At 44.9% G+C, this 20,493-nt stretch overlaps 1 protein-coding gene across 3 annotated transcripts in view; it reads right to left on the bottom strand.

Moving 5' to 3' along the window:
* RIMS3 (regulating synaptic membrane exocytosis 3) overlaps positions 1-20,493 on the bottom strand; it is a 59,136-nt gene that overhangs the window by 24,328 nt on the left and 14,315 nt on the right. For 2 of the 3 annotated variants that reach the window (XM_083751883.1, XM_083751885.1), the window contains exon 2: positions 702-966. In XM_083751883.1, coding sequence (XP_083608009.1) covers positions 702-966 — 265 coding nt within the window. Of the gene's footprint in view, positions 1-701; positions 967-14,324; positions 14,581-20,493 lie in introns of those variants that run through there. The other variant, XM_083751884.1, reaches the window with a different exon arrangement.

The raw sequence follows: 20,493 nt of genomic DNA, 5'->3' as shown, positions 1-20,493 counted from the left end.
AAATCTCTTGGCATTTCTCACCACTCAGGGAATTGCCAAGCACCTAACTGTATCTCGAGAACATTTGTTGTGGTTACTTTTTTAAATCAGGAAAGAGTAACTCCTTCTCTAGGCAGAGATGCTTGTCAATTTGACATGCATATCAGCCTGTTTAACAAATGGTAACTATAGTTACTCAGTGGCTTGGCTGAGCAGCCTTCCTCAACTTGGTGCCTTCCAGATGTTTTGGACTACAATTACTATCAGCCTTGGCTAGTACCTGAGGATATCAGGTAAGGGGAAGGCTGTCCTTGAGCATATCTACAAGTGTCATTTATTATCATGTAGCATGGGACTTGGAACAGATAGGTAGCCGTGTTGGTCTGCCATAGTCAAAACAAAACAAATTTCCTTCCAGTAGCACCTTAAAGACCAACTAAGTTATTTCTTGGTATGAGCTTTCGTGTGCATGCACACTTCTTCAGATACACTTGGAGTTCCTTCTGCTTCCTGAAATGAATAAAATTTCTGCTTTATGGCAGGAAATGATGCCCCTGAGCATGATCAAAAGCAGTGTTTCCACTTAAGGGGAGTCCTCCGAGGCTTCCCTACTCAGCCCTCCATACATAGAGACTGCTTAACTCTCAGGTCTATGAAGGCTGATTCCAGTCTCCCTCCCCTGGTATCTCGCAGCACACAAAAATCCCTGACAGCCTCCCTACCAGGATGGTTGAGCTGCATCGTACTCTTGCTCCATTGGGACAGCCCCACGATAGCCACCATCTTGGCCCCCAGGCTGGATCGCCGCTTCTTATTGGATGAGAGGCTAGCTGAATCCGGGTTGCCTGCATTACTCTTCTCAATGTTGTACATCTCACCACTGATGCTGGAGCTCCGGACCACATTCCTGGCTGAGGAAGAACTTGTCTCCCCGTTAAGCATGGTCACCTGAGGTGATCTCAGTGGCTCCTTGCCAGCAGGGTGAAGCTGCAACAGAAGACAAAGGAGACATGAGTGTCCAAGGAAAGAGACTGTCAATGTCTCAATGGTTTTTTCACTTTGAACATTATAATTACCTATTTTAAAGGCTGGGATAAGACCAAAAGTCCCAGGTTCTAGTATTATGAGAGGGGGGGGGTAAACATGTCCTCATCCCCTTACTCACCTGTTTCTTAAAAAGCTAAAAAGGACCAAGTGATGGCAATCCCGGCTGTCAGCTTCCTACTCCTTAGAGCTCGTCCACATTTTCTCTGTGTCCAGAAAGCATGGATCCAAACCATTTTCCACTTGGCCCACACTTTCTAGGCATGGGTCCAAGCAGTTTCCTCCTTGCCCCACTCCTTTCCCAGGGAAAACCCACTCCTTAGCACTAAGAGCAAACATCAATCCAGAGAAAACTCAATTTTCTGTTTGCTCCAATTGAGCACAAAAGAGTGGTTTCCCCTGGGGGGGGAGGGGCAGAGGGATGAGAGGAAGTGTGGATAAGTCCTTAATCTCAGGTTTTCTCTAACAGAACTCCGCAGGGAATAACAACAACAACAACAACAATTTATTTATACCCCACCCTCCCCAGCCAGAGCCAGGCTCAGGGCGGCTAACACCAGTAAAATTACAAAGAAAACATAAAAGGGGGGGTGGGGGAACCAATTTAAAATACAGGTTAAAATGCTATTTAAAATGCAGCCTCATTTTAAAAGTAGCCCATAGATCAAAACAGTAAGGGGAGGAAAAACATAAGGGTCAGGCGGAACAGCTCTGTCTTGCAGGCCCTGCGGAAAGATGTCACGTCCCGAAGGGCCCTAGTCTCTTGTGACAGAGCGTTCCACCAAGAAGAGGGGGAAACAAAACCAGCATTAATTGGCTCTGCCTCTCATAGGTCCTGTCTCCATCTACCATTTGCCTCCGTGCTTTCCACCCTGCCAGTCTCGAAGGACACCAGCTACCATGGCCCTAAAGCTTTGCTGAGTGTTGCTGTCTGCCCCACCCTGCCAGAACTGACCGCCAGCTTGAACATTAGAGCTGTTTTAGCTCTCTCGCATGGCATGGATTAGATTTAGCTGTGCCTAGTCAATGGCATTTGTCCCTGAATTATGACAGTACCAAGCAGTACACAGAGATGGGGTCTTTAGAAAACAGAGATGTTTTGCATCTCAGACCATAATTGTCTTTAATAAAAAAAAATGCAGCAACATAAATCATGCAGGATATTCTTATTTCTCACACTGAAGAGGAGGATAACAAAAGGCGCTTTTTGGAGCCTCAGCCACAGCGTAATTAGGAGAAAGACACACTGGACTCCATGGGACACTTTTGAGTACATAGAAACAGTGCTCTTAATAAAATATGTATCATTTCCTTACTGAAAATCTAGTCAAATCCTCCAAACATTTCCTATAGCCATATTTTTACCTGTTCAATGAATACCCAATGGCTATATCTACATTTGAAAAGTCCCATTAGATGGTGTAACTTTCAGTCTTATTTTAGAAGCCAACATTGTAACACCCAGAAAACAAGTTTCTGGGAAGCTCTTGAATCGTTTTTGTTGTCCTTGATGCCCAGGAGATCTATTTACCAGACCTCAACTGTGATTTTCATATAACGTAAGCAGGTCCTTTGGCATTGTCTTCTGATATGTTCTTTCATTTACTACCATAATTAAACAAAGACTGACAGCTAAGGATATAAAATGTTATTATGGTTATCACCGTATTTCTTTTCTTTATTGTTAGCTAATGGCAGAGCCTGCAAGTGGGCTGGCACAGCCAGCTAGAAGGATATCAATGGCCATGTTGGCTGGGGCTGATAGGAGTTATAGTCCAAACTGTCTAGGTTGGGGGAGGTTGCTTCCAAGACTTAGACCTTTCTTTGACTATCACCCATGAAACTTTAGCTGAAAAATTGAACCCTCAACATTTTGCATGCAAAGTGAGTTCTCCAGCCACTGAGATACAGTTTCCTCCCTATATGCACAGATTATACAGGATCTCTTCCTTAGGTTGTCTCTGTGGGAATCACCACCAGTGAATTAAATATTTGATCCATTAGGGGTATGAGTGCCAAACTGATAGAATACAGTAGGCCCATGATCTGCCTTCCTGTCCCTGGCTGCCTTCTCCAATGACACAGGCTCCTCTGCTCTGCTGTGGCCAAACTGACAGTGGAGTTTATGGGAAAGCAGATGAGATCTGAACTATCCTAAGCTCTTCCAGTTCCCTGTTAGGTCCCCAAACAAAGAGAAATTTGGTCACACTTCTGAGTGTGTCTAAACTTATTGCTTCCCTTTCAGGAGGGAAAATATTTTCAATGTTATTGTTGTTTTAAATCTAAGCCTAGAAATATCTGGAAGAAGACAGAATGCTACTCTATCCACCCCTTCTGCATCTCTAAGAGCAGGCATCATCCCTAGCTAACAGGACCAGTGGTCAGGGATGATGGGAATTGTAGTCCCAAAACATCTGGAGGGCCAAGTTTGGGGGTGCCTGTCTAAGAGGGCGTCCAATGAGTGGTTAAAGTACTGTTGTATCCCTCTCCCCTTTCCCAGGCCATAGGATTGCACCCTTAAAATAGGAACATTAGCTGCCTTATACCAAGCCAGACCATTGGGTCCATCTAGCTATTATCTACACTGACTGGCAGCAAATCAGGATTTCAGAAAGGAGTCTCTCCCGACCATATCTGGAGAGGCCAGAGATGGCAGCTAGGACTGAACTATGCCCTGTCACTGAACTATAGCTTTTAATACAATATTAATAATGTTGTAATAACACATTTTTAAATAATACAGTATTAGCATGCAGCACAAAACAATAAAAACTAGAACAGCTTGATCTGAAAAATTAAAACAGTTTAAAACTGAGAGGCCCAGACTGTGAAACAGAAGTTAAAGAGCTGAGAAAATAGGAAGGTTCTCTTCTGATCATAAAGGCAAACATCTGTGGGAAGGCTATTCTAGAACTGGGGTGCCTCTACTGAATGAAAAGTCCCTTTCCTTAGTGGTGGCCTACCTCATTTTGTTTGGTGAGGGCACTCAGACTAGGGTTTCTGAAGATCTTAAGAGCTGGCTAAGTACTTACAAGAAAAGGAGGCTCTTTCAGTTAATCTGTTCCCAAGTCATTAACAGCTTTAAAAGCCAAAACCAACACTTTAAACTGTGCCCAGAAATGAACTGACATTTCACAGGCATAATATGGTCAAAACACTCCATTCCAGTTATTTCCCAGACATTTTCTGATATGTGTCCTTTGGGACTCAGAAACTAGAGCTTGCTGATGTCACAAGGCAGAGGTCTACACACACAAACGCACACTCTTTCCAGGCAAGTAAAAAAGCATTATCACGCTTCAAGGAGGGTGTGCGGCAAGGCCAGTAACAGGTATGGCCACCACTCTCAGCTCCCAGAGAAGAGGTTCCCCACCTGCAGCCCCACTTAATTTCTTTGGCAGCTTCTGCCATTGGGATAGCCTAGGTTTTAGTCATATTCCCAGTAAATGTCTCCTTTTGCCCATTCTGTGCCAAAGTGGCTCATCCTTGCCATAGGGACCGTAGTGGGACAGGCTGCAACCCGATGGTGGAGCATCCACTTTGTGCGCAGATACTCTTTGGTTCAATCCCCAGCAGAATCTCAAAGTAGGGAATGGGAAAAAATTCCCTGCCTGGAATCCTGGAGAGCCCCTGCCAGTCAGTGCAGTCAGCACTGAGCTAGATGAACAGGCAGCCTGATTCGCTATAAGGCAGCTTCCAACGCTCCTCTAAAATGCCCAGATGCCTAACTTGCTCACTCTTGCTTTTCCCTGCCATGAATAATTCAGCCTTCCCATGTGATGGGATGCATCCATCATCTAGAGGAAGCTAAATTATTCATTCCCTGCCACTTTGTAATAAGAGGGGAAGGCGGCTGCGCCTTGGAAAACACTTCCAGGAAAGCGGTAAGAAAGAAAAAAGTGGGGAGGAAGGGGAGGAAAAAATAAAATAAAGATTAAATATGAGCAAACTGTCTTGATCTCAAGAGATGACATTTCTCACTGGCCTGCCAAGTTACCAGCTGTGCCTGGGTGGAATTGGACTGCTTTTGTGTGGGAAAGGTTTTGTGCTGCACTTTTAGCTGGTTGGAGCTAACTGGGAGACAACAAATTCCTGGCATTTTATTCCACATTGTAGCAACTTGTGTGGCATCCTTGTGATTTTGGCGTGATGATTTTGGTGATGTTGATTTATTGGAGGGGTCCTCAATCTTTCTGGGTCCTGAGGGCACATTTGGAAAGCTAAGGCTCTGTCATGGGCACATCAATATACTCATTCCACAAAAGAAGAATAAACAGTGATGTTCAGACACTCACCCCAAAGAAGAGACAAAACGTGGATCCCTGAACAAATAATGCACAGACAAAAAACAACAACAGGCACCCAACCAAGCAACCCCTACCAATGAAAGCTTTTTCTTTCTTTTTTAAAGAGAAATGCAGTCTTGTCAGATGGTGAAGCAGTGGCGTAGCGTGGGGGGTGCAGGGGGGCCGGCCGCACCGGGCGCAACATCTGGGAGTTAGGGTTAGGGGGCGCAAATCCATGGGTTAGGGGGCGCAAATTACTTGCCTTGCCCCGGGTGCTGACAACCCACGCTACGCCACTGTAGTGAAGGCACCATTTTGGGAACCCCAGATGTATTGATAAAGGTTGTTAGCTGCCCAAGGCTCTTTCTGAGGAAGGGCAGGTTTAAATGCATACATTTCTCCTCCTTTCAGGTGGCAAACGTAATTTTGGACGCTAAACAGCACTAAGGGGCAAGGAAGAGGGTAAATAGCTTGTTACTGCTGGTCCAACTTGAAATACTTTGATGCTCGGAGTCAGAAAGTTCACAGGCCACCTACTTGTAGACCCCGATGAATGTGAGGCGCAATCCACGAAGATGTTCCACAGCACAAACCTCACTGAAATAGTTGGGTGTCGTACAATAACATTACTGTGGCCTTCTGCACCCTCCATTTGTTTCAGTGGAATTTGTGTGGGAAAACATCCCAGACGAATTGAATTCTGTCTAGCCCACTGGTTCCTCTAGGCCAGGGGTCGGCAACCCGCGGCTCCGCAGATCCTCGGGGACCCTGAGCAGAAAAGCAGAAGCACCAGAAAGAGGAGGGGGATGGAGCTGGGCAGCCGAGCCGGGCAAAGTAAGGCGGCGGCGGCAGCGGAGCTCGAGAGGCGGCGGCTGCTGGGATGGAGGAGGAGGAGGCGGCCAGAGAAGGGCTGCTGCTGCTGCTGCTGCTGCTGCTGCTGCTGCCGCCGGAGGGAAGTTCTGCCTCACCTGAGGCGAGGGAGAGAGAGCGCGCGCGCTCGAGGGAAATGGCGGTGTGTGTGTGTGTGTGTGTGTGTGTGTGTGTGGTGCTTCGGGATCCTTTTCCGTGCCTTGCTTCTGAGTGGCCGCCGAGTTGAGGGAGAGCACCTGAGGTGAACCACAAAATGGGCCCGCCCTCCCTGTCAGGGAGGAAGGGGTGAATTATGTCAGTGACGAGGAGGGGGTCCAGAGGTAGCCAGCAGGTGCCGTGATGCAGCATCTCGGCCTCAGAGAGTGGCGGGGGAGCACGAGAGCAATTGCAGAGGGAGGGGGGGCTGTTAGGCACCAAAATCCTGCATGCGGGATTTCCCCCGTTCTCTCGTGCCTATGCAATTGCTGCCCTTCTCCCTTCCCCCTCGAGATTTGCTGCAGAGACAAGCAAATGAATAAGAAAGAGTATTAGCTGACATGTCCCCGGATCCCATGGAAAGCACCACAGATTCCTTTGCTTACCAGCTTTTTATTTTAAGTTGGCTTCAAACCTGTAATTGTGTAGGTGTATGTATGTATACATATACACACATAAATATTCATATCTCTTCCCTCTCACCTTCCTTTCACCCGTTTCTCTGGCACTGGTTTATAAATGCTGCTATGTAGAAATGATGAGAAAGTTGCACCAGCAGAAGGAATGGATATGTGCTGTTAGTAAAAAGAGAAGGAGTTGAACTGCAGGGAGGGACAGAAACTTTTCTATGTATTAATTTGTATAATGCCCTCTATGCACATGGTGCTTTGCAAAAAATGGATATGAGAGGTACCATACCCCTCTTTGCTATCTGAAATAGACTCAGGGAAAAGAGAGAGAATGGGGGAAAGGGAAGAAGGTGTGGTTATTTACATTTGGCTTGTTTTGCGGCTCCCAGATTTTTTTTCCCCTTCAGAAACGGGTCCAAGTGGCTCTTTTTGTCTTAAAGGTTGCAGACCCCTGCTCTAGGCCAATATTTTCTACACTGACTGGCAGGAGCTCTCTCTCTTTCAGATAGTGGTCTATCACAACAGGTCATTTCCTGGCAAGGCAGATGCTCTGCCACTGAGCCATGGCCCTTTACCCAGAATAGGCATGATACAGCAACACACGAGTCTCACCTCAGCGTCGGAGACAGTAAGAAGGAAAGGACCAGAGTGCTGAGACAGTCACTGGCAAGAAGCCAGGTAAGCATCCCTGTTATTTACAGGGCTGGCCCAAGACATTTTTCTGCCTGAGGTGGAGCTGCAAATGGTGTCCCCCCTCCAGTAAAGGTGCATTGTACCCAAAGCCTGCCAAATTATTTGGGCACCTGGGGCACAAAATAGCACAAGCAGCAAAAAGTGGACCATGATAGAACTAACAATCTGCTGCTCTTTCATGATACTCAAAATCAGCCGCCTGAGGTAGCCACCTCACTTTACCGAATGGTAGGGCTGGCCCTGATTATGGACGGCTGGAGAAGGGAGGCTTCTGTCCCAGGTCTCCTTTCCAGGTGGCAATACTGGGCAAAGGGATTACTAACCTAGACCTGAGTACAGAGCACCTTGAGGTTATAGAGAATAGACTGTTTCTCATCAACCTAAAGGAGAAATCTAGTGGTGACACAGGAAACCTTACTCTGAATCCGATCATTGGTCTATCTTGTTCAGAATTAGCTACGTTGAATGGCAACATCTCTCCAGGGTTTCAGACAGGGAGTCTCTGCCAGACCTATCTGGAGATGCCAGGGATTAAACCTGAGACTTTCTGCATGCAATGGGTTTGCTCTGCCACTGGAACATTGGAAACTGCCTTATATATTGAGTCAGGCCATTGATCTAACAAGCTCAGTACTGCCCACACTAACTGTCAGCGGGTCTCCAGAATTTAAGGGAAATGTTTTCCCCTGTCCTATCTGGAGATGCCAGGGATTAAACCTGGGACCTTCATATAAAACAGATCTCTACCACTGAGCTAAGGCTCGTCTATAAAAGTGAATGGCAGCCACTTGCTGAAAAGCATAGAGAAAATGTTGGGAGGAATATGTCCCTTGTAACTCAGGTTTGTGGAGTGGAGGGGGGTAGCTGCCCCGCTTTCCCTGACAGTCTACCAATCACAGAAGTGAATTAGAGTGACTGAACCTTAAGCCTGCTTCTCTCTGCATAGGAGCCCTGTCTCTTCATCTGATCTGATTCCAGAAAGAGTGCTTGCCAACATTGCTGTTTGCCTGAAAGAATTACAGATTACTTATCATAGCGGGGAAGCACTTTTGGCCAGAGGACCAGATCCCCTGTCAATCATCTGGCATCATATGATGTCGGGTGGATCTAACCTCTGCTGTAAGCAGCACAGCATGGATTTTGTGCCAATTCTAAACATTCTGAACCAAACTGTGCTTGCAAAAGAACAACTGGGAGAGCTCACTTTAAGGCTCCCATTGTTCCTTTGCAGCCACAGCTTTACCTGTCCTGCACCTGATGTCAGGTGAATATTGGGTGGGCAAAATGGCCTTTTGGGTCAAATTTGGAGGCCCAGCCATGACTTAGCAGTTTACTCTATACCACAGGGGTGGGGAGGCTTTTCTGGCTAGACAAGATCATTATCTCCCCACCCCTGGTCAAATTCATCAGGCAGAGCCACCCACCTGCCAATCATCTTGCATCAGATGATGCTGTGCTTTGAAGCCCTAACTCTCATGACTTCAAAGCACAGTCCAGAGCTGTTTGAAGGCCTTTTTGCAAACAACCCTGCACTGCTCTTTGAACGTTTGGTTTTTGGTTTTCCCAGTGTATGCAGGAGACACCAGGCTACTCACGCATTTAGAAACAGAGGTGCTGAATAAAAGCACCATTCACTGGGAAAAGCTCCTGCGCATGAATGGCAGAAGTTCAAGAGCATGGTGTCCATGGGCTTTCCCCATCCAGTTCAATGAAGTTTCTGCAAGAGAACTCCCTTGTGGATGGTTCCCCTTGACTTTGTTCCAATCATATAGTGGGGGCAGGATGGGGAGTCAAAGGGAAGGACAATGATATTGGATAGGAACCTGAATTCTCTCTCCATTCTGCATATTTTAAGCCCCTGGCAATGCAAGTTAACCTTGAACAGCCACAATATCTAAAAAGCCCCAAGGTGGAATGAACAGAATATTAAAAGGGCAGGGTATTCAATCTCCAGGGGACTCCCTTCATTTGATTTGCAGAATCTATTCAGGTTGCAGAATCAGGCTTTTCTCAGTTCAGAATTTGGATGTGAAATTGAGGTTTTCTTTGTGGCCCAGAACAAAGACAGTGCTGGCTGTAGGCTGTAGGCCAATGATCTCTACTGTCAAGGAGCAGGACTCTGTTTTAGACAGGCATTGTGCGGCAAGTTTAAATCATTGCCAATGCCACCCCAGCCCTCAGTTAGTCCTGCAAATCAGCTGTTCCCCAGGAAATTTAGATAAATAGACCTCTCTTGCCAGCCTTTCAATAAAAGATTTGGCTGTTGCTCAAGAGCGTTAACCAGCTCCTAGTAACAAAATGGGTTGGCGGGTCGCTTTTCTATTCTCTGAAAATGAACGAGGCAGGGGACCTTTCCTTCAAGCCAGCCATAAATGGCAAAGCAATACTTAGCACAGTGGTGAAAATTAAAGAGTAATGTAATAGTCAAAATAATGAGATCCTTAACTGCACACACACACTTTTTGTAACATCCTGCTTTCAATGATATATAATTGAAGTTCTCAGGGTCACTTCACACATTACATTTTAGGTGCACTTCACTAGGGTCGTCAGAGAATTCTGACAAAAATTGAAACAGGAGCAGAAATTGCCAGTGTTTGCTTATTTGTCCTATCTGTACCATGTCAGAAATCACTCCAGTGCAAAGCAGTTGCTTTAGCACTGAGCTAAAGCTCTTCTCCTGTAGTGATTGGCTGCTGTTACCTGTTCAATGTTAGCAAACCTAGGTATTCAGCCATACAATGAGGGGAAAGTTGGTTTCATGCTACTTCAGTGGCTTCTCCCAAAGGATCTTGGGAACTGAAATTTGATGAGGGTGCTGATAATTCTCTACCACAGATTCCTTGGCCCTACACACAGAACTACTGGGCCCAGAATTCCCTGCAGAGAAAGAATGACAGTTAAATTGGCTAAAATAATCCCAGCACATTTTAAGCATTGGTACTCACAATGGCTTTTCAGCTGCTGGCAAGTGCTTTCTACTGCAGCCTCCTGCAGAGCACCTCAAATTTCCCTGTCCCCTGCCCCCAGTTAAGAGCAGCTCAGTTTGAAAAACTTTGCCTTCACTTTATCACATTGGCAGCAAATCCATTTTGTGAGTTTCTATCATCCCTCCTCACTTTGTGAGTTGGTGCAAAACCTTTCCTACTTGCATTGCGAAGATCTCATGTTCCTATACTGGTGACCCTAAAAATATCGTCTCTTACCACTTTGCCTGGCCCTTGTCAACACAAACATCAAAAGAAGACAGTCCCCACTCTTCTGATAGCAGGAAAGAGAATGCTCTTTCATGCAAAGACTCTCTGTGAGTAGCAAAGTAGCACATTGGGAAGAAAAGCTCTAGTTTTGCTCTCTCCCTAAAAACAGTGCCTATTTGCTATTCAAAACAGGATTTTGAATGCTCTGTGAATTCCTTCATCTGCTTCCTGAAGGGGTACAGACCAATCCTACCACTTTGTTCTGCTCCATGGAAATGCAGTGTACTGTTTTGTTTGGCTAGCACCCCTGACAAAGAATACATGCTGATACAAATTGGGTTGAATAAATGACATTTTAGAGCACCTTAGAGTTCTTCCATCTAAGGCCACTGGCATGGGACAACACCAGCTCCTTAAGATCACAGCTATGTGGAGACAAGTCCAGGTATAAAAAGCAAGGTCAAAGCTGGTCAGTTGACTACTGCCTTTGTCGTAGCAGGTTCTAGGGAGCAACAATCAGGACCATGGATAGTTCTATGTATCCTCTGCTAGCTGGGCTATAGAAAGATGTTTTATCAGCAAAGGACCAGAATTATGTGAAGGCCATAAAAAACGGTCAGGACCTCTTTTTCCAGTGACTCTGCCCGCCTCTCCCAGGAAAGCTGCCTGCAATCCTTAAAGGACCCATAGTGGATTCCAAACTTGTGTGTTCCTACATGACTGTGGAGCTAAAGAAGCCACAGGGGAGCCAGAGCCAGAGTATGAATAAGATGGGAGAGCCATATCCCCAGCCAGAAGAGTGCATAAGGAAGTGCTAAGAGCCCAATTTGATCCAAATGGGATCACTAGTGATTCATCTGAATGCTCCTATAGCAACACTGAGACCCATATATAGAGTGAAAGACACTTAACTCTCCTTACAATTACAAAGGAGGCTGCTGAGGTTTCTGAGATGGACCCTTTGAAAATTCATTATGATGCCATACAACACCAGCACTGAAGCTATCCTAACGCTTCTTATTCAAGTGCTTAATGGGTCTATCAGCCAATTAAAAGAACTCTTACCTGATACAGGTTTTTTATTTCTATTCTATTAGCAAATGAGTAAAGCAATACCTCTATGAGTAAATAAGACATTTTTATTTGTGTTTAAGTGTTGTCTCTGCATGTCACAGCAGCACCCAACTTACAGTCATGTGTGAAAGAGAAGGGGAAACATCCACTTTAAAAAGTTGTCTGCCACCTACAGGTTTTGCCCATTCTGGTGTTGAGACAGTTAACCACTTTTTTAAAAAACCTGCTGCTTTGTTCATTGGGGTCAGCTTTTTAGTTGACTAATCTAACAAATGACTGGTTGAAGGCTACAACCTCAGTTCTTAACAAGTTAAATCCTTTTCAAACTTCTCTTAAGCAACCTACTGGAGATGCACGACTCTTTCCAACCAGCCATCTAGTCCAACCCCCTGCAATCCCAGCTATAGCATGCATGGCAGATAGCCATCTAACCTCTGTTAAAGGAGTGCTAGGCCCTGTTGGCTGAGCTAAGGAAAATGTTGTCTCAGCAAAGGACCAAAGTCATCTGAAGTCTTAAAGTTGGCAAGCGAAGCCCACAGCTGTTTCTGCAGTCGCATGCTCCTGTAGGGCCATGGAGCAGGAGAAATTACAGAAGGCTTATCTGATGAGTCTGAGGATGATTGGAGAGCAATGCCCACAGGTTTGGGTGGTATCAAAGAGGTGCTGGTGGCTGCTGGTGAGTCATCTCCATCTAAGCCCCCCTCATGGCAACAGTGGGGACATGAATGCAGCGACATGATAGGCACCAACTGCAAGTGATGTGTCTAGATGGGTAACCTGTGTCCCTCCAGATGTTGCTGGACTCCATCTCCCACAAGCCCCATACAGTTTGGTTAATGGTCAACAACATCTGGAATGCCACTCCTGGTTTAGGGTCATGTATAGTTTGGCTACTAGACTGCAACCCTATATACACTTACCTGGGGGTAAGCGCCATGAAACTCAATGGGGCTTGCTTCCAGATAGGCATCCAATAAATTGCACTGTTGGTCTGCTTAATTCCCACTCTCCCACATGTTTGAAGAACTAATTACCACAGTTCTTTTTGCTATCATAATGACAACACTCCACAATGTTAAGTGAACTTGTGCTTCAGGACAGGGCAAGGTACGACTGGCAGAACATGTGGAGTGCAATAATCCTTCAAACCTCTTGTATCCATAGATAGCTAAATGAGAGAACGTTTGTGTTGGTAAAAGGGCTTGCTTTCCTCTTTCAATAAGACTTCCAAATGGAGATTTTTATCCCAATCGATATCTGCATTGGATTCGAAATTGTCTTGTATGTTTTTATTGTATTGTGAAATTGATTTGATATGCTTCATTGGGAGTGATTCATAAATGAAGCAAATTTATGTTTCATTTATGATTAACAACAGCAATAATAATCAAAGGAGCCTTCTCTAAAAGCAGGTAGAAAGGACCATGTCAGTTGTCTCTTCTGCCCTGCTCTTTATTTGCTGCTGCTGAGATTCACCAGACTAGGGTGGGTGCAGAAATTAGATCATTATGCCACAGCGATGCCAGTAAGATTGCTGGCAATGCAACATGTGAAAGAGAAGGTGAGGCAAAAAACTGAAATGGTGGGTGCTTCTTTGCTCATTTTGGAACACAAGATGAGGCATCTATTTTTCTTAGCCTGTCTTTTCGGTTTACCTTTTCCTTGGCTCTCCCAGGCTGTTTATGCCTTTAAGGTAGTTCCAAAAAAGAAACCCTAAGAGTTGCACTGCTAATTTAGCCACAGGGTGGCTGCTGTAAGACCCACAACAGCTAATACCATCATTCACTTCAGCATCCCAAAACCAAACCGCTGTTCGTTTCCTCATCATTTCTCTCCAAATAAACAGCAAGAAGAGGGGAAGGTTTGCAAGAGAAGCTCAATCAGTTCCCAAGTCTTGCTGTCTTTCTCTTGCAGAAGCATTCTGTCCCTCATCTTCTGACTTTATAACAAACTAAAACATTCTCAAAGATACCAGGTTCCTAAAATCATGAAAAACTTATTTCAAGAGAACGGGGGGGGGGGGTGCGGTTTGTAGCGAGGCAGTCACCAGCTAACAGGATTACAGATGCTTGAGCAGGTTGTAATTATACATCCACTTACCTGGGAGTAAGGGCCACTGAACTCAGTGTGTGAGATTTGTGCCTCCAGACACTGTTCTGAGATTTCTTTTAAATCATGCATCCATTTCACATTCCTGATGACCTGTCATCCCTGCTAGGACCCTTAGGAAGCAAAGAGGTGGCAGGACATCAAAAGAATGCATCTTTTAGCATCCCTGCCTCATGGTGCCAGCTTGGTTGTTCTTTGAAAGAGCCATGCATGCAAAATGCAAACAGAAATCTCCCTTTGTGGCAAGCGAAATACAATGCATAGACCTAGTCATTTGGCAGAGGGGGACGGACAAATTCCTCACTGTATTTGTTTAAAAAAATTCAGCTTTGCCAACCCAGAATTGACACTGCCAAGGGTTATTGCAAAAGTAATGCTACACCTCCCCCTCCCCCTCCCCCTCCCCCATTTGTCCAACATCAATGAAAATAAACATCAATGCTGATGGGAAGAAGGATGCTCCTTACCTAGAGATGGACGAGTCCTATATTGCATCCAAGTGTAAATGGAGTCACGGAAGCAGCTCAACAACCCGCCCTCCACCTCCCCTCCAGAAATAGATCGGAATAATCGTGGCCCCCAAATGGAAGGGATTCAGGCCCCAAATCTCATTGCTGGAGCTGACAATCTAGTTAATCTGTAATGTAAGGGTTTCTGGAGGGAAAGAGAGAGAAGGGGAGAGGGAGAGGGAGATGGTGGGGAGGGGGGCTGAATTGTAGACTCTCTTTGCTTAAGCATTACCATGGTTACCTTGCTGACCCAATTCTCCTCACAGCCAAAAGTTGGGGGGGGGGGGAGAGGGAGAAAAAAGGAAAGAAAGAAAGAAAGAAAGAAAGAAAGAAAGAAAGAAAGAAAGAAAGAAAGAAAGTCCAAGCATGTGGGAAGCAGCCTCTGGATTTCTTCCCCCTCCAGAAATGAAACGGGGGAGAGAAATATTGTGTCTCCTCCTCCCCACCCCATTAACTATATTGTCATGGGGGGGTAGTATATAGTGACAGGGAGGGATTAGCCACAGAGGAAATGTAGAGAGGGGCAAGAATCTGCTGAACCCACTCGCAGCATTCACCCCCACCCCTGTACCACTGATACGGCGCTGGGTCTGAGCCAGTGCAGAAAAGCAGACAGTACAGTGCTAATGGTTCAAGGCTCAATGGAAAAGGTTCAAGGTTCATTGGAATACACAGGATATTTATCTTCCAAGTGTTCTGGATTTCAACCACAGCAGTACAAATCACTGGCTCATTATTCCACAATGCTAATCAGATCACTGACAAGTGGTGACGCACACAGCACATGCATCCCTATTACCCTCACAGTTTCCCTAAAATCCTTCCAAACGGGCTCCTCTTCTTTGGAATTTGCCTGCCGCTGTGAGTTGCTGCAAATGAACACGTTCCATCTTCTGATGGCGGCGACATCAGTGATTGTATCATGCATGAATTGAAAATTGCAGATCACATGCCACAGACAGAGCTTCAGCATCACCTCACAGCACCTCAAACGCAAATTGCCAGGGACAAGTGGGTGTGCACCCCATTCCATCTTGTTTTCATTCTGTGGGTTTCTGGTTTGACTGGAATGATTTCTAAAATTAATTTCAGGATTGGTAGGTGCACAGTTTGCTGCAGGTTTGCATAATGTATTTTTCTTTCTTACTGACAGACCACCAGGTGGAGGAGAGCAAATGTGCATTGATCAAAACGACAGGCAACATAGGGATCTTGATGGGTTTGTTTCTGGTGCTGTAATTATGTATAAGTACGTTGATTAAATCACAACAGGAAAAAATTCCAGATGTGATGGTCTCATTACATCAGTATTCCTTTTTAAATGATATGTTAATCAATGCACATAAGGTTGCTCCTGTGCTTTGGTAATGACAGCACTGCCTCAGTGCTGATCCGCAAACAAGTTCAGGTGAATTGAAACCATAGAATTTTGGGTAAAATTTGGATGCTGGGAATTTTGTTTGTTTGTGACATTGAGCCGAGAGTCATAAGGGATTTGTTGAGTGATTAGATACCAAGTGACATTTATGCTTGTGTGTACTGGGCCTATGTCTAATCGGATTTAGTATTTGAGAGGTGACAGTTTATGAGGTTTGACACCTGCCCAAATCAAACTAATCGAGAGATGCCAACAAATCTAACTGAAAATTGGACTCCTTTAAAATTTCACACAATGTTTAAATGTGAGTTTCAGGTTCAAAATTTTGCACGTAAAATTTGTCAAATGACATTCTGGGGTGAATTTGAATATCTGTGTACTGTTGTTTCAGTTCTAACAAGCCCTGTTTTTGTTGCCGTTGCTCTGTTTTGCAGAGCACTTGATTCTTAGGCTGACTATAAAAAAGCCCATGCATCCAAATGTCCATTTGTCCATGTTGGGAATGATGCAGGAGACAAAGGCGGCTTCAGAATTAAGATGTTTGAAGACTAAGATGAAAACTCTGGCTCCAGTGAAGTCACCTGGAATTGTTTCATTGCCCACTGCTGAACAATAAATTTACTCCAACAGCATTCCTCAGGAACCAAGGAAAATATAGCCTCACATATCTTTGTCCCAGGTTTCATGGAGGATGGAATAGATACTTGCTCTTAGCAACTTAACAGGCTTGTCAATGGACTGAAATTCCCAAATAACTGCAGAGTGAGGACCCAGAAAAGGAGGTGAAGTAGTAATGGCAGCAGTTGCTATACAGAAATCCTGGCTTAGATATCCAGGGCTCACCAAGAGAACACCCATTCCTTAAGACTGACTTCTTGACCCAGAAGAGCTCATATATAGCTTCTAGCCCAGGGATGGGGAACCTTTTTCAGCCCAATGGCCCCTCATGGGCAACCTTCTGGGGTGGGAGGGACCAGATACAAAAGTGGGCAGAGCAATCTTTCCATCCTGACAAGCAAGGGGCATTATCAGAACTCAAGAACACATTCCAGCCAGGCAACAGTACCTTATGAAGGGGCAGAAGAGGGCCAGAGATGGATGAAAGCCAGAGAGGCCTGGAAAGTCAACCACAAACCACAAAAATTCTGTAAGCTATGGTGTTCTACACTTGGTTCATCTTTAAAGCTTATCAAGTTTCTGTGTCTCCTCCTTCTACACCCCATGTTCCAGATTCAGTCCTCCACTGGACAAAGCCAAAGTTGGTCACAAGTGCATCTCTTGCCCTCATAAAGAAAGGGTAAAAAATAATAATATCAAGTTTGGATTGGGTTGCACATCTGTTGATTTCTTTACCTTTGATTACCACACATTTACAAATGACCACTGAGAGTGGGCCTACAAATTCAGTAGTCCATGTGCTGAATCATTGCCTAGAGGCAGTGGTGAAGTGGATTAGGATGAATAAACTGAAGTTCAGTACTGACAAGACAGAAGTACTGTTGTTGAGCGGTTCATTTGTCCAGGGGAGTGTTACTCAGCCTGTTCTGGAAATCATCACACTTGCACTAAAGCATCATATTTACAGCCTGGGGATGCTCATTAGTCCAGCTCTGTGATTAATGACCCACAAGGCCTCAGTGTCATGGAGCACCTTCCACCAGCTAAGGCTGCTCTGCCAGCTGCAACCCCTCGTGGATGGAGATAGCTCAGCTGCAATCACCCACATCTGGGTAACTTCCAGGTTAGACTACCGCAGTGCATTGTGCATAGGGCTGTCCCTGAAGACTGCCTAGAACGTTTCTGCTGCAATTGCTTTTTTATTGCTGCAATAAAGTGTTTTACTTATTGTTGCAAATGCATTGTGTTTTATGAGCCTATTGAAAACTACTCTACATCTGTTTAATTGAAGGGCAATATAGGCATGTTTCAAACAAACAAACAAGCAATATGGTGGTAAAATGATCTGCATCATTCCTGGTGGGCCAATCATATATTTTTTTACTGCTTTCCTACATCAAGGAGAAAAACCTCTCCTTGCAAACAGAAAGCAGGTACAGGAGGGACAGGGTTAGGCTAGAATTGCTTTCCTCAATGTTGTTTATTTCAATTAACTGGGAACATGGGGAGTATTCAAAAATGGTAATCTCCTTTCCACATGCAGTTCAGAGAATAAGGTTTCTTATTCCTATTGCCTCAGCATTACATCAACTCATGCTGCTGAACATTAAGACTGAGCCCAAAATCTTGAACATAGTGGCATAGTTCTGAGGTTCTAGACTGGACTATACCCCGTCAGCCTATAGGTGGTGGTGGGGACTCTGTTCAAGTAGAATAGTTATGCAACAGCACACTGGACTAGAAGCTTCCCTCCCAATTTCCGTGTGGATTGAATGAAGTTTGGGTTTGGTTGGTTCTTAACACATAAGAGACCATTAACAATGGTAAGGTAAAGGTAAAGGGACCCCTGACCATTAGGTCCAGTGGTGGCCGACTCTGGGGTTGCGGCGCTCATCTCGCTTTATTAGCTGAGGGAGCCGGCGTACAGCTTCCGGGTCATGTGGCCAGCATGACTAAGCCGCTTCTGGTGAACCAGAGCAGCACACGGAAACGCCATTTACCTTCCCGCTGGAGCAATACCTATTTATCTACTTGCACTTTGACATGCTTTCAAACTGCTAGGTTGGCAGGAGCGGGGACTGAGAAACGGGAGCTCACCCCGTAACGGGGATTTGAACCGCCGATCTTCTGATCGGCAAGTCCTAGGCTCTGTAGTTTAACCCACAGTGCCACCCGTGTCCTGCCCCCTAATTGAAGTCTGAAGTGGCACAGTCCATTCTGCCACTGCAGGATCGCACCACCCCACGCTGCCACTTGTGTAGCCCTGGCCTTTACAAACTCTATTGAAAAGCAATGCATTTAAGTTGATGTCAGAAAGCTTCAGTGGTATTCTGTGCATTGCAGGCATCAAAGGACATGCATACATGTGTGAATCAGAGCTTTCTTATCTTTCTTCTTGTGAAAGAAAGGTTCCCTGTGGCTTAGACATCAAGAGAGCACAGTCGTACCAACAGGCAATACCAGTATCTTCCAGAGCCTTTCTTTCTCCTAAGACAGAGCTATTCTCACTGCAAGGAAGCGGGGGGGGGGGGGGTTGGACAGGATATATTAGCAGCCAAGAAACAATTATCATGTTAGAGAAGTGGCTAACAGCTCTGGCAGCAGGTTCTTAATCCTGAAGTGCAGGAAGGGTTGAGACCTCCATCAAATGGCTGATTAACTTTCCTAATCCAATTCAGGATAAAAGAAGAGGCTGAGAGCAATCTTTGCAGAGCACAGGTCAGTGAAGAGGGCTGAAGTCTATCCACCACCTATCACACAGGGGAGGTCACCAAAAATGGGGAAGGCCAAAGTAGAGAAACATCATATGTATAGCAGACCTCAACAGTAGCATCTAAGCTGGAACTGGCCCCTTCATAGAAGGCAAGTATGTGTGAATGTACACGCAAACCCATTGCATCTGAGGAGAGGTTTGTAAATGATTTCTCAGTATCCTAATCCATGTGGGCTTTGGACAAGGTTTTGTTATCTCAGAAGGGATGCGGGAGAAATTAAATGCCCAATTCACACTTTCTGAAACAATATGAACAAAAACACAGCCATCATTTGAAAACCAAACTTCTTCAAGTTTTGCAATACCGTTCTCCAGTCAAGTAATGTGTACAGAAATGCATCTAACTTAGTCCATCTAATTCAGTATTATCTACACTGACTGGCAGTGACCCTTCAGAGTTTCAAACAGGGGTCCCAACCCTATCTAGGGATGCCAGGAATTGAACCTGGAAAGCAAATGCTCTACCACTGAGCTAAAGTCATTTCCCAAACACTGTTGTTTGGGCAGAGCAGTGTAATGCTTTTCCCTCCTATCCCAGTCAACTGCTTTTCCAGACAGACATACTTTGTACTTCAGTAGCCAGGTCAGGACTCGCTATTGCAGAGTAAATTATCAGCAGGCAGAATAAAGCCTATAGCAACATGTGAGGGTTGGGGGTGTTCAGGCAGTGCTTCCTGGAAGGAGAAGAGGGGGGTGACAAGTGTTCACTATGTGAAATGCCACTGTCTAAGAGAGATTTTGCGCTTCTAAAGGTCATTACTGAAGAGGGCAAAAGGTACCATTCAAGGTAATTCAATGGCAGCCTGATACATGGCTCTGAGCCAGAATAAAGGGTGGGAGGAATATTGCAAGAATGTAAACATGTTTGAAAAGGTATTTTAAAAGGCGATACTAAATTTGGGGAATGCGTAGATAAAAATTTAAATACGGATGATTGTCAGAGAAGCGGAGGGAAGTCCAAAAGATAAAAATATGTTATCTATGAAATTGTTTGATTGGCGATATTTGTGTAAAACTTAATAAAAGGTTATTTTAAAAAATAAAATAAAAAAATAAAAAAGGGTGGGAGAAGAAATTCAGTTCAGCTCGCATTTAAAGATGAGCCTTCCCGATTCACAGGTTGCAAAAAAGAAAAAAAGGTGAACTGAAACACAGCTATCCTTTGAAATTTGCAGTTCTCCAAATTTTGCAATGCATTTCTTCATCTGAATAGTGTGTACAAAAATGCATATACTAAGGTAAAGTATGCATAAACACAATTAGTGAGCATAAGGGGGAAATTAGGGAAAGTATGTTTTGCAAAGATATGTATAATCAGGCAAAATTGCATACAAAAATGTGTACGTTTAGGAGAAATT

This window comes from Podarcis gaigeae (assembly GCF_964106915.1).
Source record: "Podarcis gaigeae genome assembly, chromosome: 8".
Lineage (NCBI taxonomy): Eukaryota > Metazoa > Chordata > Lepidosauria > Squamata > Lacertidae > Podarcis > Podarcis gaigeae.
Note: the sequence above shows the minus strand (reverse complement) of the source record. Positions and strands in the feature narration are given on the sequence as shown.